This window comes from Chiloscyllium plagiosum, unplaced genomic scaffold (genome assembly GCF_037043375.1).
Source record: "Chiloscyllium plagiosum isolate Xiang-an unplaced genomic scaffold, Cpla_swu_hap1 HiC_scaffold_36, whole genome shotgun sequence".
NCBI lineage: Eukaryota > Metazoa > Chordata > Chondrichthyes > Orectolobiformes > Hemiscylliidae > Chiloscyllium > Chiloscyllium plagiosum.
Genome location: NW_028270174.1, coordinates 29464545 through 29491238, shown reverse-complemented (window position 1 = coordinate 29491238; position 26694 = coordinate 29464545). Strand labels below are relative to the sequence as shown.

At 38.3% G+C, this 26694-nt stretch overlaps 1 protein-coding gene and 1 long non-coding RNA gene across 4 annotated transcripts in view; one reads left to right on the top strand and one right to left on the bottom strand.

The window, feature by feature from the left end:
- The first annotated feature begins 1115 nt into the window (after positions 1–1115).
- On the top strand, positions 1116–25593 carry setd7 (SET domain containing 7, histone lysine methyltransferase). The gene is made up of 8 exons (XM_043674108.2): positions 1116–1262; positions 2265–2394; positions 10010–10211; positions 11824–12013; positions 16256–16337; positions 19138–19255; positions 19369–19526; positions 23655–25593. The coding sequence occupies exons 1-8, from the start codon at positions 1223–1225 to the stop codon at positions 23833–23835; spliced, it is 1101 nt and encodes a 366-aa protein (XP_043530043.2). The 5' UTR covers positions 1116–1222; the 3' UTR covers positions 23836–25593.
- Positions 3177–26694, bottom strand: part of LOC148139920 (uncharacterized) — a 32135-nt gene continuing 8617 nt past the window's right edge. For 2 of the 3 annotated variants that reach the window (XR_015753324.1, XR_015753325.1), the window contains 2 exons: positions 13496–13647; positions 3177–4639 (listed from right to left, as the gene is read on the bottom strand). This is a non-coding gene — a long non-coding RNA (uncharacterized LOC148139920). Of the gene's footprint in view, positions 4640–8894; positions 9255–13495; positions 13648–26694 lie in introns of those variants that run through there. The other variant, XR_015753326.1, reaches the window with a different exon arrangement.

The following is a 26694-nucleotide window of genomic DNA, read 5'->3' as shown; positions in this document are numbered from 1 at the left end:
GCAGCTGTACAAGACATTGGTAAGGCCATGTTTGGAATACTGCATAATTTTTGATTTGTCTGCCGTGGGAAGGATGTTATTAAACTGCAAAGTGTGCAAAAATGATTTACACTAATGTTACTGAGACTGGAGGATTTGATTTATAAGGAGAGGCTGGATAGGCTGGGAGCTTTTGCCATGGAGTGTAGGAGGCTGAGGAGTGACCTTATAGAGGTTTACAAAACCATGAGGGGCATAGATAAGATGAATAACCAAGGTCTTTTGCTCAGAGTAGGGGTGTCCAAAAGCAGAGGGCATAGGTTAAAGGTGAGAAAAGATTTTAAAGGGACTTGATGGTCAAATTTTTCACATGAAGCGTGGTGCATATATGAAATGAACTGCCAGAGGAAGTGGTAGAGGTGAGAACAATTACAACATTTAAAAGATATTTGGACAGGTTCATGGATAAGAACGGTTTAGAGGGATATGGGTCAAATGCAGGCAGGTGGTTCAGTTCAGGTAGCCTGGTTGGCATGGACGAATTGGACCAAAGGTTCTGTATGAATTTATGATTCTATGAGGAGGATTTTCTTCACTTGGAGGTTAAGCATCTTTGGAACTCCTTGCCACAGAGAGCTATAGGGGCAGAGTCCTTGTGTATTTTTAAGACTGAGATAGATCAGAAGGGAAAGAAGCATTATGGGGAAAGAGCAGGAAAGTGGTCTTGAGGAATGAGAGACTATTGAATTGCACAGCCAACCTGCTTCAGGTCCTACTCTTGTGGTCTTAGCCTTCTCTGGACTGCCTCCAAAACCAGCACATCTGACGGACTACGTCTTTTGGTGCAAGTGTCCCTCCGAGTGCCTCTCCAAATGCACAAGTTGGTGTTGGGGGAAGAGAAGCGCGTGGTGGAATGATTGACGGTTCTTAGTTTCATTACAGCGTGTGATTAAACTCTCTGAGGAGGGAGAGAGATTGTAACTGTCTACCATGGCAGATGGGCATTGGAGTGCGAGAGACTGCGGCTGTCAGTGAGAGGAGCAGCTGCTGACGGTGGGGAGGGTGGGTAGAGACTGAGGCTGTCGATCAATGCAGGAGCTGGGGCGGGGGAGGGATGGGGGAATGATGTCAGTGCCTGATTCCGGTTTACGCAGCGGCAACTCGCAGTCTAAGCAAAGGCAGAGTTGGAGCTGGTCTCTCTTTGTGGGAAGGAGCCTCACATACAGCATAAGCCAGCGGTATCATGGACAGTGACGACGACAATGTGGAGGAGACGGTGGAAGGTGAGCTGGGAGTGTTCCAGAGGAAGGGCTTTGGAACAAGCCGGGGGAGAAGGGAGTGACAGTGCAGTGCGGATATACCCGGCCCCAAACCGCGCGGCTTCAAAGAGATGCCTTTTATTTATTGCTTTTAACCCGCGTGTCGAAAATCAATTGCACGCCAGTGAATATACTTGGCTTTTTTTTTAAAAATGTTTTGAAAAAGTTTTTCCTCCCAAGATTTTGTTTTGCACTGTTGACGAAATGTAAATTTAATTCGTCAAGATAAAACCCATAATTTGGTTTTTGCAAGGACGTCGAAATTCTATTCTGATTTTCCTGGGAATTGAATGGATTCTTTTTAAAAACAAAACAAGTGCGATTCGATTCAAAATACAATGTGCTACTTTAACAGTTATGTAACCTGGATTATTGTGATGCTGGCAGTACAGACAGTCCCTCAGAGGAACAGAGACTGAGGCTGTGTGTTTATAATTTGTTGCATATTTATAATCTGAGACAGAGAGCCGGGAAACTTTTCTCTCCCTCGTCCCATTCCTTTTTAAACAATGTAATCTTTACATCACAGCGAAGTCTTCAAGGGGTGGTCATTGTCAATGTTGCCAATTTGCTGCACGATTCCCAGTATCAATTGTTATTTCAGAAGAATTGAGGAATAAAGCTTTTCCCAATTGTTAATGCCATACACAACAGAGAGGAAACGAACAAGCAATTTCTCCTTCTTCGTGACACTGAATGTTCAGCTGTTGTTTTCACTCGTAATAAATAACCCAGTCAGAAAAAGTCACCTCCAAACTGGGTTTCGCACCAATGAGAAAAACAGTTAAGTTGATGCCTTCCTTTTGATTTTAAGTGGACAGAATTCCTGGTGATATTTAGTCAGATGTGTAGTGGTCATATATTGCAGTAATTTGCATTGTTTTTTCTTTGGATTTAAGATGATGCAATTTACTTTTGTGTGTGTCTGTGCTGAGGTTCAGTAAGTTTAAAATGTTCCTGTTGTAGGTCCCCTGGATGAAGATAACCAGCCACATGGGTTCTGTAAAGTTACCTATTCCTCTAGTGACAGATTTGAAGGGCATTTTGTGCATGGTGAGAAGAATGGTCGCGGGAAGTTCTATTTTTTTGATGGCAGGTAAAAAAAATCAAAAGTCCATCAATTTGAAGCTTATTACTTGTTATTTAGATATTTGCTCTATCAGAGGAGTTTTTTGCTTGATCTAAGTTAGGATTTCTTTCGTTGTTTGTCATTTGGAATGTGATTAAATGTGTTTACTGGGAAAAAAGGTAGTCCCCTCCTGTTCAGCCATTTGCTGTTGTACTTAATCTATAATTCGGAAGTTTATTGACACAATCAATGTTGGTGATTCAAATTTCATATGGATGTTTCATTTCAGTTGATTTATAAAGAATATTTGGCAGCATGCTTGTTGCAGAATGTCTCTACAAACTGCTCCTTTGCAATACTGCCCAGTTTGAAAATAAGGTCTTATGTTTCGACACCCACTTTTTGATGGCATTATGAGTGTAGTTCATATAAATTAAATTACGGATATTTTCTGTCGTGGAGGGAGATTTCCTGTTTTCCTTTTTGTTTAGATTTTCATAATTACCTTTAAGAGTGGGGAAGGAGGGGGGGGGGGGGGGGGGAGATGGATGTTTTCTATCAGTGTCAGTACTGCCTTGCCAGCAGAAGTTGTTTGTATCATGAAAACACTATCTTCATAAAGAAATGTGTATGCAGCTGAACTGTGAAGCACTTTTGGGTACAAAATGCATTGTTTGTAGTTGGAGAAAAAGAGGAAAAAGTATAGAATGATGTCAATTCAGCAACTAATTTATAGAACTATTGGGTGGGGGGGGGAGGTAAATCTTTAAATTTGCTGTACATGAGAGAAAAAATATGATCTAAGGAACTAAAATTTAAACATACAAAATTTTATTTCTCCAAATAAATAAGTTCAAAGACTCCAACTAAGCAATAGTGGTCTAATGAAATCACATTTAATATGTCTATAATATTTGTACTCATTTACTGGAAGAAAACTTGCTCCATTATATTTTGCTATGATTTTTTGTATCTGTTTTTCCTTTATTATAATTCCCTATCCATTATGTAGAATGGGATAAACTTCAGGGTTGTGTATTCTGGTGTTCACATGCCTGTAGGTCATTCTAAATCTTTTCTCCAGTTTCTCCATCTGAAAATTTTCTCAAGAACCAAACATTTTATATCTGAGGTTTTGTAAAAAAAACATTAAAGAGTACCAGACCCTAGTAACAAAATTAAATATTTCATTACGTTTCTAATAGGTTCATTTAAAATCCTCAGCCTTTTTCAAAAGTTCAAATTGTAACTGGGTTCAATATATTTAGTGCGGCAGTTTGAGCATTTGAAGTGTATCTAATTTCTTAGCTGCATTGATTAAATATTTTTCTTTAGCTGCAAGCCTCCTTTGATCTGTGGAAAAATAACCCATTTCCAAAGGTTTTTCTTTGAGGGAATCAAATGTATATGAGGTATGGTTATGAGATGAGGGAAAATACATGTTAATTGCACTCTTAGTTCTGTGATCCAAAAAAACACAATGAGCATAAAATGCTAAAAGAAATCTGAACACTAATGTCAATTGTCTCTTCTGTGAGATGTTAAGTTTTAAAAAAGTCCATGCTAAGCAATTATACCTGTGAAACTGTTTCAAACTGAGATAAGAGTAGTAGACATATATTTGAGAAAGTGAGACAGGCAGAATGAAGTAATTACAGAGAAAGAAGAGCAGTTTCTTCTAATTTTATTTCCTTACATTTAAATAAAAATTGAGAGCAAACAAGCTTTCTTTAAAAGAAAGTTTTGGAAGGGAAGAAAGGAGGAGGAGTAAAGGGAACTACTTACCACCTGCTTTTGTGGGCAGGACTGATGAAGTAATTAATCCAGTGGCGTCACAGTTGAGTAAGACGTGAAATGACTGACCGTGTCAATTAGAAGTAAAATAATGTGTGATGTAAAATTTGCAACTAATTCAATTGTGTCAGTTTCCCTTGTGTTGTTAATAGCTCCTGGTGTTCCAGTTAGAACAGTTGTAATTGGAGTTAGGGAACAAAGAAGCATATATCCACAATCAGTCTGATAACTGGGGTCATGAGTTTTCAGACGCACTATTTCCATAATATCCCATTCCAAATTAGAAAGAGTAGCACGATAACTTTTTTTCTCCAGATATTTCATTTGTTTATTCACATGTAAGACAGAAATAAATGCACTAGCTGACTTGCAACATTACTAAGTAAGAAAGTATTTGTGGTGTGATCTTGTATCAATCCTCTGGTCCTTGTACTTAAAAATATCTTTGTGTATTATGTTATTCTTGGGTCTTTACAACCTGAGCCAGAAGGAATTTAAAGGTAAAGAAAATCAAAGATGCTAGAAATCACAAACAACCACAAATTGCTGGGATAACTCAGCACGTCGGGCAGCATTTGTGGAGAGATAGTAGAGCTAACATTTCAGAAGAAGGGTCCCTGGACCTGAAATATTAAGCTCTACGTTTTCCCCACAGATGGAACTGCCAGACCTGCCGAGTTATCTCTCAATTTCTGATTTTGTTAGGAATTTAAAGCTAACAGGAAGACACTTGATACTTTTTGAGAAATGGATATTCAACTCAGAGGCAGATATGATTTGGAAATTGGGAGCATAACAGACAATGAAAGTATTTTGAATTAAAAGCTAAATAATGTAATTGCTGAAAATATGAAACAAAATAACACTGAAAGCAACAACAAATCAGATAGCATTAATAGGAAAAAAAAGTCAGCTGACATTAAAGGTATAAACCCTTCTTTAGAACTGAAATGTATTAATGATGAGTTAAATAGGACCAAATCAATTGTAAGAGTGTAAAATATGGTGCAAGCAAACTTGTCTGGTGGAAAATCCAATAGGTTGAGCAGATAACTTAGTAAAAATATGGAAGTGAATCGTCTAGGCGATATGAAATTTGATAAGTTAAGGAAATGAGACACTCACATACAAAGACTTGCATTTATATCTCAAAATGATTTACAGCAATTACAACTGAAGTTTATTCACTGTTGTAACATAGGAAATATGGCAGCTAATTTTATAAAACAGCTCCTACTAATTGTACTGAGGTAATGACATATTTTTAAATTGTTCTTTTATTTCTTAAAAATATTCTTATGACATTGTAAAAGTACATTACATAATTCATCTTTGGATGTTCCATGAAGTCTAATAATCAGCTTCTTTCAATACGATACATGAAAGGTTTCCCTACACGTGTAAATATAACCTGTACTAACAACTTGTATTTGCATTTTCATGTCAAACCATGCTTTGGTTATAGCACAAGGTATTTTACAGTTTCTAGCCTCTTGGTCTAATATGGCAGGAGAGTCTAAGAGTGTGGCCTTTTGTGCTTGAGCTTTTGCGGTGGTTACCATGGGTTTTAGTGTCTCTTGTCACAAGAAATGGGGGATGCTGGTTGCAGATGGGCTGGCACCATGTTCAAACTGAAATCTGGTCAGCAACAAGTAGTTGATTGGTTTGTGAAGTTATGACTAAGGCAGTCTGCCTGCCAATAACTCTGTGGTTAGATCCTGAAAGCTGAACAACATGTAGGTGTGAATGATATTGCCAGAAGATTTTGGACCTCTGGAAAGGGAGATAGTTTGTATCTTTGAAGTAGTAAATACTTAAAGCCACCCATTGGTTTAGACAGACATTAATGTTTGTTAGCCACTTGCCAGTGCTGTCTCTGAGGAGCTGAAGAGAATCAAGAGAAAACAGACTAAGAGGCAGCAAAGGGTTCTGGCTAACAAAAGGACCATCTCTGTTAAACCCTGTGGACAAAAGCCATTGAATTGTTTCTCAGTTTTTTTTTCCTCCCTTCACCTTTAACAGCTTTTCTTTTTGTGCGCATATTTAGGGAGAGTTTAATGAAGGGGTTAAAGTTTGAAATGGTAGAATTATATAGTAAAAATCACACAACACCAAGTTAAAGCCCAACAGGTTTATATGGAAGCATTAGCTTGAATATTGCTTGTCCTTCATTAGGTGATTGTGGAGCACAAGACCATAAGACACAGAATTGATAGCAAAAGATTACAGTGTCATGCAACTGAAATGATATATTGAACAAACCTGGATTGTTGTTAAGTCTTTCCTCTTTATTTTTAGAATGTTTTGGTTTATTAATATGTAAATCGCAGAACTTCTTCCAAGTCACCTTCTCGATAACTTAAGGTTTTACAACAAAAGGTGACATCTCAGCTCAGACAGTGCATTAAAGATGTGAGGTTAGAGTCTGGCTGTATTCCAGTCTTGAGTCAGACTAGTTCTATTTCCAAAGTGGAATTTACAAAGTATTACATGTATTGACTGCTTGCAGATTATGCATTTTTTTGAGCAAAATAGAATGTATCTCCAGTACAAATTCACCTCGGATTTGTATGTGTGTGCATGAGAGAGTGAGTGAGTGTGCGCAAGCTTGGTGATGTGGGTGTGATGGCATATAAGCCTGTGAGAGGGTGGGTGCTTGGATGTGAGCAGGGGTGTGTGTGGTGTGTGTGTGTGTATATGTCAGAGAGGTTCTCCATGAGTATGAGAGTATGTAAGAGAGTGTTTGTGTATGTGTGTGCGTGCGTGAGAGAGAGTGTGTAGTGTAGTGGGGTGTGTTCACCCAATCAAATAGGAGTTCAGTGCACATTTCAAAGTTTAATGGTAATTGTGTGGAAATGAGAAAAGAAAGTGGGAATGGCGCACCCTGCTGGTTGTGTCATTGGGAATGGATTTTCATTTGGTGAAATTTTGTCAGTGGTCCTCACTTGGAGAATGTATTTAGTCTTTTATTCCTTTTGTTTATGGAAAACAAAAGCTGGAAGTAGGACGTTGTTCCTCTGACTATTTCTGCTGTGATGTTGTTATGTAATTACAGGCTATTATATTATTTGACTGTGAAACCTGTCAACATTTGAAACTACTCCTGATGGTCACGTATGCACTTACTTCCAGCAGGGGTCTGTGAACAGGAATAAGAACCTCAGCCAGTTTACCTTGACCCACTCTGGCATAGGGCTTCTCTGTTAATTAGCGTTGGGTGAGTTTAGCTAACTCAGCACTGGTGTAGTTTTGATGGGCTACAAAGCTTAGTGTTGTCATGTGCTCAGCTTCCCCTCCTAAAATATGATGGAAGGGGACATTTTGCAATTTGCAAAATACCAAGGGATGAATGTATAAAACCATTTGCAGCAGACTAACCTTCATTTTTGAAGGACTCTTTTACATTGGCAGGGATAAAATCTGTGAATTTCTGCTTATACATCCCATCAGGGGTCAGTTTGTAACAGGATAAAATAAGAAGCTAAGGGCTCTTGTGGCACAGTGGTAGTTATTCTGCCTCTGGGCCAGAAGATCCGGGTTCAAATCTCACCTGTGCTGGAAATGTCTCAACATGTTCAAACAATAAGTTGATTAAAGATTCCTAAAATTCAAAGGTACAGTGTAATGCTATCTTTGCTACATTAGCCTTGCATTCTGAGCCCAAACATAAGGAATTGGTACGCTGAACAAAAAAGTACTGAGGTATTCATTGTGAAACTTCTCCTTTAGAGAGGAGGCAAGAAAATTCTTGGCGCTGAATGACAAGTTTCTCTACATTGTGTAGGTTTAATGGTCAGAACACAGAATTCCGTGAATATTTTTGTGAAATTATGGAATAACTTACAAATATGAGGATTGTCTTATTTCTAACCAGCTGTAGTGCCCCATGTTATGGATTTCAGACTGTTCTTGTAGCCTCCACTTCTTTGTGTGGATATTATTTTGTCAAAGTGACAGCACATCCTGCAACTACAAACACATTCCCAGCATACCTTTTGAAAGCTGGTCTGAGGACGAATTGTTAATGTGACCATAGAATGTGTGAATGCTGAACATTGCACGACACTTGGGTTTGAAATGTCCGTTTAACTTAAAGCAAAAACAAAGTTGTGAAGAGAGGACTGCTGAATGTCACCCAATTTCTGGAAGATCTGAAATTGACATAGAAAGAAATTTGAGAGGAAACCCAGAGTTTTGAATGGCAGTTCAAGCACGTTAGGCAAGTGCTCATAGAACTGAATAAAAACGGTGTGGCTGTAGAGAAACCCGAACTGCTTGATTTAAAGACTAAGCAGGATAATTTTGAAGGGTCCAGTTTCTGCTCAAAAGTAAGATTGTCAAAGGACTGTGGAAACTTTGACCTGGCAATGATTGGTAGAGGTGAACCTTTTGCTGGAAAGCTGGAAGTGTCTTTGAGACTTATTTGAAATTTCTGTATATTTGTCAGAAGCGTGGTATAGAGTGAGTATTTCCTAAGTCTCAATTCAATTGTCTTAGTGCAAAACTTAACTTCTTTGTTTGAAATCAGTTGTCTGTTAGTTAGTGTTTGACTGATTTATTGATTTTAGTCTTTACCTGTTTGTTCCAGTAAAAGTCCTGAAATGTGAAATTTTGCTGTTCAACTATTACTGTTAGTTGTTTTATCAAAAACATTAATCACTTATAGGTTTATATAGAGGTTGTGATGACTGGTCAAGAGTGTTCCTGGAGCGAAAGTGAGAAGTAAATAATTCCGTAAATACTTTAAAGCTTTTTGCCTTCCTTCTGGCCCCCAGTAATTGTGACATTCTGTGCTCTAATGCAAATAGAGTACAAAAATCCACTGGGAAATGTACATACTGTTATTGGAAGAAGAAATTAAATGATTTTAAGTGGCAAAGAAACGGAGTACTGCTAGAGGCCAGTAATGTGGTGTCTCATTTACTTGACCTTATTAACTTTACCAGCTACTGAGATAGGTCAGGGGCTAGAAATAGTTGCAAATTACCCTTCTGCCAATTGGAAAGTGTCTCTGTTTCCTTTCCCTGTGAAGGCCTAATCAAGGCAGCAGCCTCCATGGGATGAGCAGCATTTTGTTGCAACATGTTATCCAGCTGCTTGGAGGAAAAGGTCAGTCAGTCAGTCAGTCAGTCTTGGTGGATCTCTGCCATCAATAAAACTAGCACAGAAGCAAACTGGATCTGTGCATTCATTAATGTTCAATGTTTATCTTTGAGGTGGTGCTGGTAAAATCCCCACATTTAATACTTAGGTGGGGGGAAAATTGCATTACTGCTGGTTTTGCAGATAAGTTATTACCACATATCATCAACCACATATTCCATGTTCATTGAACAATCTTGCCTTTGATATTATAACTTCTCTGAAAATTAAGTGGTAAGAGTGGATTTGAAGTTAGAAAAACACTTTTTTTATTTCAAAATGAAATTTATTGCACCAGTCATTCCCTTGGACTGGAGATCAGATCCAGTCTGCAATTTAGACTGAAACAGCTACTTCATTAGGATTAAACTGTTTCACTTCCTGTTGATGAATCATCGTTTTTGTTTGTATGTTTACCTGCCCACTAATTTTCTAAGTTAGAACTGAGTTCATGTTTAATTGGACATAATCTAGTTTTGCTTTCAAAAAAAAGGTTGTATACACAAACAGAAGTTCAACCAGTGCAGTACATCGTTCGGTCATTTTGAAATGTGAAAATCTCCCAACAAAATTACTCATAACCTGAATAAATATTTGATGGGAATCTTTCAATTTTGCTTATAGGCAAAACCAACTAAGTGACTTGGGGCGGGGGGGGGGGGGGGGGTAAAATGTGTAACATCATGTATCCCTTTTTATTATTTAGCACTCTGGAAGGGAACTGCATTGACGATGCTTTACAAGGACAAGCTGTGTACACCTATGAGGATGGCAGTACCCTCCATGGCACCTACATTGACGGAGAACTGAATGGCATAGCTGAGGAATATGATTCAGAGGGACAGTTGACCTTCAGGGGTCAATACAGGGATAATGTTCGATGGGGTGTTTGCTGGATGTACTTTGCGGTAAGCTTCAGTTAACTGGAGAAAGGCTTTGAAAATCGTGGTTAACTTGCACACTAATTAAAAGGATCTTTTTCGATCCCAGCCTCTGGGAAATTATCTGATCTCAGCAAGGTCAGCTGTTTGGTGCTTTAATTGGGCTCAGTACACCTATTTAATTTCCTGAATATAAGATCCACTTGTACTTCCATGAATAAAATGTCAACTTTATTTTATCACCCTATACAACGTGCACCCAAACTGTTGTAAAGCTATGGTCAAAGTGACCCTTTAGTGACCAAGGTAATGAGCAAATCCAATCAAGAATGAGTATCGAACACGTTTGCATTGATAAGACAATTTTACAAACAAGAAACCAAAAAAGATTCTTGGCAGAATATACTGTGTTGAAATGGTAATTCAGCTATATCTAGACCGGAAAGAAACGTATTAAAGTATATTTTCTGCTCACTACTATCAAATAGAATAATCAGGCAAAATAAATGATATTGAATTGAAATATGGCTATGTAAATTTAAAGTCAGTGCCTGGAGGGCTTGTTTCCATCTTTCTTTGTTTAATGGTGGGCTCTCACGTTTATGGATTGTTTGAAAATAGCACGTGACACCATAATGTGCAATTCTTCATAAACAGAGGTTTTCACCCTCTGACTCACTTGCAGTTGCAGGACAATCCCTTGCGGCTGCGAGCAGTGAGCCAGTGATGTTGTTTGTGAAGCAAAGAATCTGGCTGGAGTGCAACCTTTTCTTTTCCACAAACTGTTCATCAGTGGGACAGTTTTTTGGTGCCCTTGTTTGCCATTCAGTTCAGCTTACACGTGGGCTGATCAGGGGCTTCTGTGGGTATCTTTATAATTCGTGGAGGTGCATTGTTGTGCTTGCACAATTTTTAGCTGCCATCCAAGTCTTCCAAAAGCTGTGGACAAAACCATTGGCCCTTACCTAGCATCACCCCTGCAACACATTCCCAACACCACCTCTTCCACCCACCACCATGGCCCACAAAATGGGGTTGAATCAATCTTCAAGCATTAAACTGGAGTCATGGTGGGGGGAATGAAGTTTACAAAGTTTCATGAGTTTATACCCTGGCTGCAAAACTACCTATTTTGTTACCATGTGTATTATTCACCCTAGCTTCAAGATTAATTTTAGGTATCCATCATATTCAGAAAAGTATGGTAGGCTCTGGAGGGAGAAATTTTATTTGGGCATTGCTCCAACTTTGTGATTCAGAGGCTCATGTGCAGCCAGTTGAGCCACAGCTGACATATGGTGAAGATGGAGAAAGCTGGCAAAACAAAGGTTAGGTTTATTATATAAGAAGTTGCCTTGTATTTGAGTTTTCATTGCCATAAACATCTAAGTGCGTAGTGCTTACTACTGTGCTCAGAAATTGCCTCAGAACAACTTCTATTTTGCTGCTGTAACTGTTCCAGCATTGCAGAAACCCCACTTTTGCAGGGATATAGGGATATTGTCCTTGTCTCTTTGGTGACAAAGTGAGAGCAAGTCTGAGGAAAATCTCTGCCTACATTTCCAGGATTTTTGAACGAAAATGCAAGATTGAACATTGTGTGAAATGAATGAAGTGACGTATTATCTTTATTTGACAGGATGGAGGCTGCCTTGTAGGAGAGGTGAATGAAGATGGGGAGATGACTGGTGATAAAATAGCTTATGTATATCCTGAGGGAAAAATAGCCTTGCTTGGGAAATTTGTTGATGGGGAACTTATTGAAGGACACCTGGCAACTCTGAAGTGTGTATCTGAGGGGAAACCCCAGTTTGAGCTGGTACCAGATGGTAAGAAATCATGATTTTATCATTACACTGTTTCATCTCATAATGCACACCTTTGTTTTCAATCATCTTCTTATATTTTTAGAAAATTCTGAATGTTTTGCTTAGGTTAAAATGGTGGATGGTGCATCAAGCCAACAAGTGTCATATTCTAAACTTAGAAGTATTTGAAAATTTTGAATGTGAAAGTATGTTAAGGTGTAAGTAGTATTTAATTCCCTGGATGGCACCTATGGAGAGAAACAGAGTTAACATATCCAATTGACTTTTCATTAGAATCTTTCAACCAGAAGCATTAACTCTGTTTCTGCCTCCATAGAGACGCCCTGAGCTGCACTGTATATCCAGGACTTTTTAATTTAATTTCAGATTTTTTTGCATCTGCAGTATTTTACATGTTTTTTTATTGTAGTAACCGTGCGGTGTGGAGCAATCTGAAAAGCATCCCCCTACCCTATACCTGTAACCCTGCATTCCGTATGGCTAATCCACTGAACCAGCATATCCCTGGACATTATGGGGCAAGTTTTAACATGACCAATCCACCTAACCTGCACATCTTTGGACAGTGGGTGGAAACCCATGCAGACATGGGGAGAATGTACAAATTCCGCACAGTCACCTAAGGGTGGAATCAAATCCCTGGCACTGTGAAGCAGCAGTGCTAACCACTGAACCACCATGCTGCCTATGGAGCCAGAAAATCAATGTTTCATCTTCCTGATGAAGGGCTTTTGCCCGAAGTGTCGATTTTTCCTGCTCCTCGGATGCTGCTTGATCTGCTGTGCTTGTCCGGCACCACACTCTTGTCTATTCTTATTGCTTTCCAATCTCTGCAATACTTTTATTATAAGTGCTTTATGTAGGGTGTTAAGAATGTATGGAAGAGAGAGGAATAAATCAGTCTATGTCTCTTATGCTGGTAACCAAATGGGTCTAGTAGAGAGTTGTGCAACGAGATGGACTGAGTGGATTTGAGTTTAGGTTTTGGTAGGAAGGGTGTTGATGATTTCTCCTCTGTTGAGGATGATCATAACCTATGGTTTTCTCTTCTCAATTTAATACAAGGGAATTAGGAAGGCAAAGAGGAACTATAAAATTGAACAAATATAAATAATAACTAAGTAATTTACAAATGCCTAAATAACAAAAGAAAGATTTAGGGTAGTGACTGGGCCACTAACAGATGCACATAATCAATTCATAAGTGATGACATTGAAATTCAGGAATATGAAGTTAGTTCCTGTAATTCAGTATTTACTAATGGACATGACATTACATATCTTAGCGATAATGTTATGGTAATTAGTTCATACTTCCCTGGACATGCTGTATACAGAAAATACATAAAATAATTGAGGCATTCCTGTGGGACTAAGGTAAAAACTGAGATGAGGACAAACTTCACATAAATTGTTGATAATCCATGCATTGTGTTTCCTGGGTTGGTGTCTGTGAGAAGACCAGTTAGATTGGTTACTTACCCTGCATGATAACATGACGTGCAGGACTCTCTGGAGATTCCTTGACTTGCTGTCCATTTGAAATAACAGCAGCCAAAGGGAAATCCGGAGATTGCTAAATCTTTGGTAACTATCTTCAAGGCCAATGGTGAGTACCATCATTTCACCAGCATCTACAAAAACAAGACCATTGTGTTGGTGTACAAAGTTTTATAGACCAGACCCCCCTCAAAATACTTTTAAGAAGGTAACCTAGACACTATCTTTTTCTTAATTTAAAGGCAAATATAAAGTGCTGTGTTCCAGATGCAATTCGATAGGTCAAACTAGTCAACATTAAGCAAACGTAATTTATTCAAACACTATAGTGTTAAAATACAACAGAAGAAGGAAGTTTTCCAATAGATACAGTAACTATTATTAACTAAAGTGTCATCCCATAAACACCCTGGGCCCAGTGTCATCCCTGGTCAAAAAACACATTCAGAAACAGATTCTCTCTGCTCTATTCCATGTATCCCCCAGAGAAAAGATATCAAGCGAAAACTAAAGAGTAGTAGCCAGGCGACATCTACTGCAGCTTCTAACCCTGATGGGACTCCAATAGCAGGTGCTGAATCTTAAAAAGTAAAGAACTAAAAACTAGACAATCTGGTCAGAGAGAGTTGACCACACCTTTCCTGGCTGTTTCTATTGTTCCAACGTTTTAAGAACCAACCCAAGGCCTCACAAGCTGTTTGTTACCGTAAGGACAAAATATACCTCTTAAAGCTGCAGCATTGTCACACAATATTTTAAAGGTGTCAGGAGAAACTGAGAATTCTATTTTTAAAACTGCACATGAGATCCAGCCTTTAGAATTACAGGCATAGGGTATAGTGCAAATAAGTCATGCTGAACATTTATAAGATAATGGTTAGGCCTCAGTTTGACTTATTATTATATTTTGATTCTGGCCACCTCATTTTAATAGGTATTTAAGAAGCCTTGGAAGGTGTGCAGATGAGATTTAGTTAAATATACCAGAGACACAGTATTTCATTTGTCATGGGACTAGAGAAATTGGGTTGTTTCAAGAGACTTCAAAATCATGCAACATTTTTGATAGACTGCATACAGAGAAACCATTCCCAGTGACAGAAAGCTTGGAGGATTTAGACTTAAGGCGATTTGCAAAAGAACCAGAGGTGACATGAGGAATTTCTTTTCTTAATGTGCAGTGATTTATTATGGTCTGGAATGCATTGACCGAAAGAGTGGTGAAACCCAGATTCAGTGTCTTTATTTAAAAAGAAAAAAAGACTTGAAAGGAAAATAATTTGCAGAGCAGCAGAAAAGGAAGGAACTCATTTATAACTCTAAGTGTCAGTACAGTGGTCTCCTTTGTACCATTCCATTTTGCTGTAAATTCTCTGTCCTATGATCCTGCTCCATTAGCTAGCTGACGAAAGAGCAGCGCTGTGAAAGCGTGTACTTCCAAATAAACCTGTTGGACTATAAACTGGCGTTGTGTGATTTTTAATTTTGTCCACCCCAGCTCCACATTATAACTCAGAAGACCAAGAATCATAGCCAGTCTTACTCTCCTTTCTTAATCTTGATAATTTGTACAATAGGATTGTGGGGAGATTTCTGTTTGTACAAGCTGCAGAGAATCATTTCAATCTATATAATCCCTGTTTGGGTCATTTTTAAATCTTTTGATATTTTACTCGTAGAGTTTATCTCACATGAAAGATTGAACAAAATTATTTTAAATATAATCCTCCTTCAGTTAAATTTTGGATTAAATCAACTCAAGTTGTTAGTGGCACAGAGGTATGTTACATCGTATTCAAAGTAAAATGGCAAGCTCTGAACATACTATTGCCCAGTATGAAAGATTGTGAACAATTACCTTACCTTAAATGCAAGTAGGTATCCCTCACTTGAATTTATTTTCATTTCCCATGTAGAGTTTACTACATATTTGCTGCATTGGTGTAGGAAGCAGTGTATAATTGAAAAGCTGTAACTCTAATAAGAACAAAATGTTGTAACTGTATAGCATCTTTAACTTGTAAAGCACAATGGATATTTAACCAAGAATATCATCAAACAATATGTAACACAGGATTGGTGACCAAAAACTTAAACAAAGAAAAGGTTGTAAGAAGTGTCTTTAAAGGAGGGTAGGTAGGATTAAAGAAATAGTACAAAGTATGGGATTACACTGCTAAACGGTCAATGGAAAATAGTAGAGCAGCTAGCAGTAGTAGCATACTGATACCTGAGGATAACCTGCCGGAGGAGGTTATAGTTTGGCAAGATGAGACCGTAAAGCAGTTTGCAAATCAAGGTATTGTTGAACCAGGAGCTGACGTGGGTCTGCAGGTAAAGGGTGAAATGAACAGCTGTGTAATAGGATATGGACATCAGAGTTTTGAATGAGATTTAGCCAGAGTGTGATTGTTGACTACCTTTCTTACTGAGTAACTTATATATTCATAGTTTGCCATGTTACTCTGAATATAGTGGAATATACTTCTGCTCCATTAACAACTTCAGTTGATTTTATTCAAAATTAAATGCTGAAAAACGATTATTCTCAAAATAATTCTGTTCATCTTTCAACAATAAGGAGACAACCGGTATCGTTGATTCTGAGGATGGGTATTGTTCTGATTAAGATGTATATTTAAAGCTAATAATTATTTTTAAAAGACTCCTATGGAAAATTCAAGAAATATTGCCTGGAAGTCTGAAACTGTTAAATCTAATATCCTCCTTTCTTCACAACAGGTCCACTTTACACTTTCGACAAGTCCAGCTCATTTTGCATTTCTACAAATTGCCTCCTGCCTGATCCTTATGAAAATGAAAGGTTGTTTAAATTTATTCCCTCCATAAGCCGGCTTTTTCATTTTTAAATATTGAAATTACTGATTGTTGAAGAAAACAAAATTTTCTATCTTGTCAGTGACTGTTGTCAGCATGAAATAACTGTTCTGGTTGTGAAAAAGGAAGTATAATGTATTCAAAGATTAAAAAACAGCAAAGGAAGTACTGTAGATTCATTTTTGATCTAGAACTGGAACGTTGCACACCAACCAGGAGGTGGGGGTTGCAAGATGAGCTTGAAATTGAGTCTCATTAACTTTGAGTAAGTCACCCTTGACCACAGTATCAGCACTTGCAGTTCAGTCATTTTATAAAGATCAGTGCCTATCTAGCTGTGGTCCAAACTCGGCCATAGAAGAGCAAAATGGACAATAGACTGATACCAGACCAGCGTTTCTTGCAAATACTTGGAAACGTGTGTGGTTTTCCTGGCTCTGCAAGCTTAAAATGAAACTTTGTCTTTAATCATTGGCCACTTGCTAGAATGTGTCCATGCCTGGAAAACCTGAACGGACCAGGCCTGATATTTCCCTTGCTGAGAGCAGGCCAGGTTTCTTAAGATACCCTATCTAGGCATTTATCCCTTCCTTAGCACATGGAGTAGGTTAATGAAGTCTATTACCTGTTTTAGACAGCCACCACAAATCTCTGAACAAAAAGTCAACCTTAATATTGGGATTGATGCCTCTTAAGGTGTCCCTGGAGGTCAGGATATCAGTCTCTGAAATTGGCCATCATTGTCTAATTCTAGACGATGAGCACAACAAGATACAGGTATACTATACAGTATTTCCAAACATTGGAAATGCACATCAGCATCTGTAAAGGGAGAGTCAGATCTTCCCCCAAGGTTAACTAGTATTTTTCTTTTCAGATGTAATAGACACTCTGGTACATTTTCAGCACTTTTTGTTTTTATTTCAGAATTGGATTTTCTCAGACTATTGATAAAGTTTTCTATCATAGTTCAGTTTTTGTTTAAATTTCTTTTTTTGATCATCTTTGAGTTGTAAGTTTTAAAAATGACTATTCCTATATTGTAAGTAATGGGTTAGCTTCACTCCACTTCAATTTTACATCATGCTTAATGTGAAACTCGATCAGTTTCCTCCTAAACATGTTCAAATTCTTGGCTGAAGTTTTGTGATAAATCAATTTTACCCCAACGTTTTGATCAATGATCTGGAATAACAGCCACTTTCTTGTTGGATGGTTAATTATGGTTTACATTTTAATAAGTACTTAATACTTATTTACAAATTATAACAATTGATTTAAAAATGTCTTTCAAAACCGTCTTGCATGAAGCAGGAATAATTATTAAAGGTGATGTAAGTTTATGAATTTGAATGCATTCTGCAAAGAAAATTTCTTCAATCTCTCTTTTGATCTGTCACCATGAGCTGATTTGTGAAGTGATTGAGGTAGATCTTTGTCTTCGCCAGGACATTTAGCATTTCCTGGGCAGAACGCAAAAAGCAATATCAGGCAGGGAGGATTGCACACCTCTTTTGGTACTTGTCGAACTTTCCTTCATTCATTTCAATGGATGGAAAATTGGACAGATCATTACTAATCAGAAATGATCCCTGACCGATTTTTCTGTCTTCACTCAAGTGATGCTTAAAGGCCAGGTAATGTTTTAAAAACAAAAAAAGCCCAACCTGAAACCATACTGAACCCATATGAAGAAGAATTGGAAATTGCTGGAAAAGCTCAGCAGATCTAGCAGCGTCTGTGAAGAGAAATCAGAGTTAACATTTCATGTCCAGTGAGAAGGGTCACTGGACCCAAAACGTTAACTCTGATTTCTCTTCACCAATGCTGCCAGACCTGCTGAGCTTTTCTAGCAGTTCTTGTTTTATTTTCTGATTCACAGCATCTGCAGTTCTTTTGTTTTTTTATGATGAATAAATGGACAGGGCATGACACACTGCAACTTTCAGTAACATTTCATAGTTCAGAAATAATGGATTAATTTGTTAATTATTATTCCATAACTTCAGGACTTTCAACTATTAAGGTAGTTGGGAGAAGTATATCACATTCCCATTATTTTGGCAAAGATACAAGGCATGGAATGTCGACTGTGTTCTGAATTGAAAGAATAAGCAAAGTTGAGGTAAAATGAGAAATGATCAGTTGATGCTGAATTATTGTGGTCACAATCGTGGTGACTCACTTTCTGTGATCGTGTTGAAGGGGTGATTGTCTATTATAACACCTTAACTGCACTCATGTGCAGCAAAACAAATGCAGCACCTAACATCGTTGTTGACCTGATGTGTATGACACCAATCTACAAAATCCTCAATAAAAGCCAAAAGAAAAGGGGATGCTGTAAATCGGAGACAAAAATAGAAAGTGGATATCATGAACTGGGGAGAAAGTGTTATTTTCATCAAACCTGTTGGTAAACATAAATTTGGGCGACTGAAGTCTGGGGAAGTGGATGTTCTGTACATCTTGCTGAACAGTATTTTGTCAAACGAAGATGTGCTAATAGTGCAGTTTTAAGATGAGATAGTGTGGCTGTGCTTTTGTCAGAATTCTCCCTTATCTGTTTACCGTTCGAGATATTGTTGGTTGCAAAGGCAGGGACTCCAGCAAAGTTAGTTATATTTCCTATCTTTTTGTAAAAATAAGCTGGTCAAGATCAACAAGCTAATTGTTTTTCATTGGAAAAACCAAATGCTTAGTTCTACTTTTAAATATATTGCAGTGATTGCATATTTGATCTAAGGACATGCATAAATGTTGTTTTGTTATTTCTCCTGAATTAGGGTGCATGTTACTGAATCTCTTATTCCACATGCTGGGGAAGGTTTGTTTGCAAAAGTAGCAGCCGGACCTGACACAGTCATGGCTTTCTACAATGGAATACGATTAGCGCATGAAGAGGTGAGCATCACAATTCCAGAGTTTCTAATCAAAGTAAAATTTATTGGTCAGAAAGACTGCGGACAAAGTCAGTTTGTTTGTAAGAAAATCACTTGGATATATTTTCTTTCCAGGTAGATGCTCGAGATTGGTCGCTCAATGGGAGCACTATATCCTTGGATGGTGATACTGTACTAGATGTTCCTGAGCCTTACAACAGTACAGAACATTATTGTGCCTCCCTGGGGCACAAAGCAAATCACTCCTTTACTCCCAATTGCAGTTATGCTACGTAAGTATTTTTTTGTTATGGGTAGTACTTTTGAAAGTCATAGTCATAGAGATGTACAGCATGGAAACAGACCCTTTGGTCCAACCCATCCATGCTGAGGAAGTTGATTGTATTTTTTTTTCTTCTTGGCTGAGATGGCCAGTGCTGACGTATGTAATGAAAATGTCATCTCCTTGTCAACAAAATTCTCTAACTGAACTTTGCGTTTTGCCAAAGATCACAAGTTCAGATTTTTAGAAATCTGTCCTCTATTCTTGGGTGAAAAATTGAGGTTGGAGTGCAAAGTCAAAATCTCTTGAACGTGATCTTTCCTAACTTCTAGCTGGGCAGAGCATACCTGAAATGAGCCCTGGGTAACCTGCTAACTCGGATAAGGGCCTTAATGGTGGTGTAGGATATCCTATTCAAATTGATCATTGACTGGAGCCATGCATCCTTCCTCTAGTCATTTAATGCCTTTGGCCTTACCAATAGTCCATTAAGGAGACTGTTAATAAACACACACACAAATGTATGGAAGATTTAGTTTTGTCTTCTCTTGGCTCCACAGATATGCTGCTGGCCCAGGACTCTGCGCCCCATTCCTTGCCTTCCCAAGGTCTGTCTTCAGACCTGTGTGGATTGTGTGGAGGTTAATACCTCCCAGGGTCTGGTGACAAGCTTCACTAGATTAGACCTTGAGCTGACATTGTCAAATTTGCACTGCAACCCCAGTGTCTATTCCATGCTAAGAGCCAGTACCACAGAAATGTCTCCCTTTCTTGTGTAGGGTGTAGAGTACCAGAATGATGTTCTCAGTTTCACTAATTACCTTCAAAACGTGAATGATTGTTTACAGATTTAGGGGAATCTTTGGGCTCTAGAGAAGGTGGGAGCACAAAATAAGTTTAAAGGTCTTGACATCAACAGAAAATAATGAAGCTCTCGTGCTTTCTTGTGTTTTTAAGACAGAACTTGGTAATGAGTAGAATGTAAGTTTCTGCCAGTCGTAGATTTATATAGTGCAAACAAGGCCCTTGGGGGCCATTGAGTATGCATCGACATAACTACCACTAAAAGTGTACTAATTCCAAAGACTATGTCCCATACCCTAGAATGTTAATTTGTTTCAAGTGCTCATCCAAATAGTTTTTTTTTTAAAAGGTTAAGGTTTCTGGCCTCCACTACCTTTTGTAGGCAGTGCATTCTAGATGCCCATTACAGGCCGAGTGAGAAGGTTTTTTCTTAAATCCACTCTGAATCTCTTGCCACTTAACCCTAAACTGTGGCCCTTCGTGATTGACCACTCAACCAAGGGGAACAGCTGCTCCCTGTTGACCCTATCCATACCTCTTATACTCTTATACACTTCAAACACACCCCCCTCAGTCTTTTTTGCTCTAAAGAACAATCCAAGCCTGTCTAGTCTCTCCTTACAGCTCAATTGTTCCATCCCAGTCAACGCCCTTGTGAACCTCCTCTGTACCCCCCCTCTAGTGCTATCACATCCTTCCTGTAGTAAGGTGACCAGAAATGCACACAGTACTCCAGCTGTGGCCTAACCAACACTCTGTACAACTCCAACATGACCTGCTTGATCTTATTCTCTATGCACGACTGATAGAAGCAAGCATCCCATATACCGCCTTAACTATCCTGTAAATAATTATATGATGATCCTTCTTAGGCTACCCAGTGTCCCATCTTTCATTAAATACTCCTTCATCTTGTTTCTTCTTCCATGGTACATCACCTTGCTCTTATCAGGGTTAAGCAGATCTGCCACTGCTCTGCCGATCTTCAGTGTTAACCACCCCAACAATCTTGCTGTCATCTGTAAAATTGCTTAACATTCCCCCCATTTTTAAAATTTATATCATTTATAGAACATAGAAAAGTACAGCACAGAACAGGCCCTTTGGCCCACTATGTATTGTCTAGGATTAATCCTAATCTAAAATAAAATAACCTAACCTACCACTCATCACTGACCTCCACTCTCTGCCTTCTGTCAGCCAACCAATTCTGAATCTAGAGAGCCGAATCTCCCTGTATCCCATACCTCCTGACTTTATGAATGAGTCTACCATTGGGAACCTTATCAAATGCCTTACTGAAGTCAATATACACCACATCCACTATCCAACCTTCTTCAACCTGTCTCATCACCTCCTCAAAGAACTGAATAAGATTTGTGAGGCATGACCTGCCCCCCACAAAGCCATGCTGACTGCTTTTAATCATGCTATGCTTTTCCAAATAGTCATAAATCCTATCCCTCAGAATTCTTTCCAAAACCTTGCTGACCACAGACTTAAGACTGACTGGTCTGTAATTGCCAGGGATTTCCCTATTACCCACCTTGAAAAGAGGAACAACATTCGCCTCCCTCCAATCCACTGGTACGACTCCTGCGGAGAGTGAGGAAGCAAAGATCTTTGCCAGTGGCTTCGCAACCTCCTGTCTCGCTTCCCAGAGCGACCTAGGATAAATTTTGGTCTGGCTCTGGGGACTTATCAATCTTAATATTTGCCAAAAGTTCCAGCACTTCAACTTCCTCAATCTCGATCTGTTCAACCCTGTTTCCCAGCTCCTCAAAGTTCTAATTCACAACAAGGTCCCTTTCCTTACTGAAAACCAAAACAAAATACTCATTTAGGGCTTCCCCTATCTGCTCAGACTTCGCTCAAAAGTTCCTTATGCTATCCCTGACCGGCTTTACCTTCTCCCTGATCATTATCTTATTCCTCACGTGTGAGTAAAATACTTTTGGGTTCTCCCTAATTCTTCTTGCCAGGCCTTTTTCGTTCCCCTCATGGCTCTCCTCAGTCCATTTTGAGCTCCTTTCTTGTAAGCCTGTAATCCTCTAAAGCTGTGCAAGATCCTTGCTTCCTCCACCTTACGTAAGCTGCCTCCTTCCTTTTGACGAGAAGCTCCTCTGTTCTCGTCATCCAAGGCTCCTTAATCTTACCCCTTCTTGCCTGTCTCAGAGGAACAAATTTACGCATCACTCGCAACAACTATTTCCACATGTCTATTGTGCCCTTTCTGTGGAACAATTACTCCCAATTTGTATTTTCTAACTCCTGTCTGATAGTGTCATAATTTCCTTTTTCCCAATTAAACATCTTCTGATGGTAGCTGCTCCTTTCCCTCCCCATAGCTATGGTAAATGTGAGGCAGTTGTGGTCACAGTCACCAAAGTATTCTCCAACTGCGAGATCTGACACCTGTCCTGGCTTTTTGCTGAGCACCAAATCCAAAACGGCCACTCCCCTCATCGGCCTGTCTACATACTGAGTAAGGAAATCCACCTGAACACCTGACAAAAATGGCTCCTTCCAAACCATCTGAACTAAGGAGGTTCCAGTCAGTATTGGAAAAGTTAAAATCACCCATAACAACATCTGCATTTTTCCAAAATCTGCCAGCTTGTGAGTTCTTCGATCTCCCTATTGCTATTAGGGGGTCTGTAGAAAACCCTCAATGAGGTATCTGCTCCCTTGCTGTTCCTAACTTCCACCCATACAGACTCAGTAGACAAACCTTCCTTGACAACCTTCATTTCTGTAGCTGTGACGCACTGTCTGATTAGCAACGCTACAACCCCTCTTGTTTTTTTTCCCCCCTCCCTGTTCTTTTTAAATGTTCTAAACCCAGGAACATCTAGCAACCATTTCTGTCCCTGTGAAACCCATGTCTTCATTATGGCCACAACACCATAGTTCAAATACTAATCCATGCTCGAAGTTCATCACTCTTATTTCTGACAATCCTTGCATTAAAGAGGACACACTGTATTTTTATGTACATTTATGTATATAACAAACAAAAGGGGTCCCTTTCCCTTGAAAAGAACCAAGAAAATTGATGACCACTCAAAATTTAAAAGCCTCAATACATTCACTTAAATCTGTTTAATTCTCACTTTAGTGTACATTTAGTTGATGGATGTTGCTTATGCATCTTCCTGGCATTTGGCATTGATACTGTAATTCTGATGCTGTAAAAACCACATCTGATTCTTACTTTCCTTTTAATGCTGTTGGCCTGGAAAGAGAACTTATGATTTAACATACAGTATACTTGAATTCAACCATGTTTTAAAAATTACTTTTTTGGTATATCATTGTAACTTCTTCTGTCAAGGTTTATTCATCCTCGGTTTGGACATATTAAAAGTATCCGTACCATCCAGGCAGTACAGAAAGATGAAGAACTTACAGTTGCTTATGGATACGATCACTATTCTGCAGGCAAGGGTGGTCCAGAAGCTCCTGACTGGTACAAGCTTGAACTGCAGGCCTTCCAACATGTTCAACGGAAATGAAATTTATACAGCTTTCTCTTTAAGCAGGTAGCAAAAGCAGAAGAAGCTATGCACTAAAGCTATGTGGAACTGCCAGATCAGGATCATTAAAATGCTCTGTTTTAAAAATTATCATATACCTTGTATATAAAGTATTCAAGGTTAGATTTATTTGTGAAATACAATATATAAGGCACTTGAACAAGTAGATATACATTTGCATCAGCACATGGAAATTTGTTATGTAGCAGTAAACACTATTAACCTGTTAATTATACAGTGTAGCTTGTCCTACCTAACAGTGTTAACATGCGCTTTCTAAAGCGGCTCATGGACTGCCAGATACACCTTGGCCATTTTTATTGTTTCAAATCTGCATAATCTGTTCTACTTTTAGGCAAGTCTAACTCTACACATACTGTTTATGGGTTTATAGTGTTCACCTCCTAAATATCCAAATACTACCAATGATAGCTGTTTCATCTTTAGCTGAATTGATTATGACTATTCATCATTTGATGTTGTAACTGGGGTTTTAGTGAAAGCTAACACCGGCTAGTTGTAATTTTTGTAACTTGTCCACTTTAATTGCGAATAACACTTAGCACCATTTGATAGATTTTGTCCTCTGAAAGTTGGTGTCTGGAGAAAGCATTTTGAGTTGCATATCAGTATCGCTAGAATGAAGTATTGTTATTTATAGATTTTGCAGATAGCTCAGTGATAATTTAAGCATTTATTCAATAATGTTCAAGTGCATTAGTTGGCATTTATCATCTCGTGTCACTTGCAAAGTATTTAATATTAATATTAAATATAGCAATTGACAACAATGTTGCACTCTGATCTTCAGATACAACAGCTTAACTCATGGTGATTCGTGTGACCTTGTTGATAAGATGCAAGACATCAACCTTGCACTTTCTGTAGTTTGTTTCACAACACTGAGTAAACAAAGCCAGCAACTGAAGAGATGCAGCATAATCCAAATAGAGCATTTTTATGTAAATGTGACAACATTGTTTCAAGTAACAGTTAACCTTGCTTCAGGTATAGAAATATAACCATGGCCACATGCAAGCATTTTTCTCCTAAAGAACAGTAGCACAATCAAAAATTGTGTTTCAGTACAATGTTCTTTCTTTCTTGAAAGCTTGACTAGTTAAACTCTGCATTTTGTAACTGGTGGTTGCAGCCTTATTAAATTACATAGTTTTGCTAATGTAACTGAAAAAAAAGCTTAACTGGGTGAGAGTATGAAAGATTGGAGTGGATCCAAAAGTTTACAGATTCCCCTCTAGTCTTCTGATTGTGTGTATCCTCTTTCAGTGTATTAAATGAAAGTGTGTGCATTTTATAAGAATGTCTGGGTGAGCATGAGAATTGTTTTGGTTGATAGGAGTGGGGAAAACATTTATAATATGTTTTGGATTTGACAAAATGAATTATGTTGTAACCAATATATAAAGTTGATAACTTGGTACAGGTCAAGAAAATTTGTTTTCTAATGGTGATTTAAACAAAAATGTGGTAAACTGTGAATAAATGGATTTTTTTACTGTAAAGATAGAAATATGCAGAGAAGAACAAATCATGGATCTAATTGATTTTTTTTTAAGAATTGTAATGTATGTCACTATTTCAGTGCATGGTTTGTTTTCAAATATGAAATGTTCAGTTTGAGTCTCAACTTTTGTCATTCTTTTGCTTCGGATCAGTCTTGTTTGACTGAAAATGAGGGTGGGTTACAGTATTTCAGAATAAAAGTAATGGACTCTTGATCTTTTTACAGCATTGTAGTGCCGTATCCATCAGTAATGGCATTTGTGGATTTGTCAACATATTAAACAGCAAACTCTAGTGCAGAAGTTCTGCATTGCTGACTGAATTCATATTATAGCAATAGGTTATCAGCGGTAATAAATGCTCCAAGCTTACAATTGACTGGACTCTTCACTATTTTCATCGCCTAAGACTTTGATCCTGTGATCTGCTTTTTAATTAAGTTTCAAGGTGAATTATCAGTTATTAAATATCATTTTAAGATTTTAATTGTTCATTGGTTATAGAAACCATGTGGTTTTGTACTGAGCTGTACATGCCAAAAGATATCAGAGTTCATTCTTAGTTCTGCGCTGAGTAAGTTGGTCTCTGAGCAGAGGGAAATATTAATTTGGATGATGAGCAACCACAAGGAATAGCTTATATAATAGAAACATTTTTGGAAGTCCAGGTAGTATTTGTGAAAAGAACCAGTGAATGTTTCTGAACTGAACAAGTAATAACTATCGAACTTCTAGGTTGATTGTAGATAACTGGGCTGCTCATTTTATTAGAATTGTATAAGAAACAAGGCAGTTGCACTTCAGGCAGGCTGCCACAGATCTTTTCAGGCACATTTTTGCAAACCACAATGAACAGCTATGGAAACAAATAGAATACCTATTGTAGATGTCTATTTGAAGACTAAATGTCAGCCAATGAACAGTAGAATACCTCTCTGAAATGTTACATAATATCTTTTTAATTTTAGGCCACCTGAATGGAAGATTGGGCCTCAGTTTATTGGCTCTTGCAAGTATGTAACATTGCCTCAATGATGCTTGAGTGGCAACCTAATTTATGTGCTCAAGTCCACAGAACCAGAACCTGTTCCTACTTCATAATACGCTATACACTAGGAACAAGCTATTTCTGTATACTGTTTTATTATGACTGGCAATTTGTTGTAAAGTACTGCATTATGAAACATTACACATTTTTGCCAACCACAAGCAAGGTTATGTTTCATCTCAGGAACAATTTTAAATGCAGCTCCCAGAGGTGAAAAGATAGGCTTAGATTTTTTTTGCTGCAAGTGGGATTTTGGTAGCTGGGGAG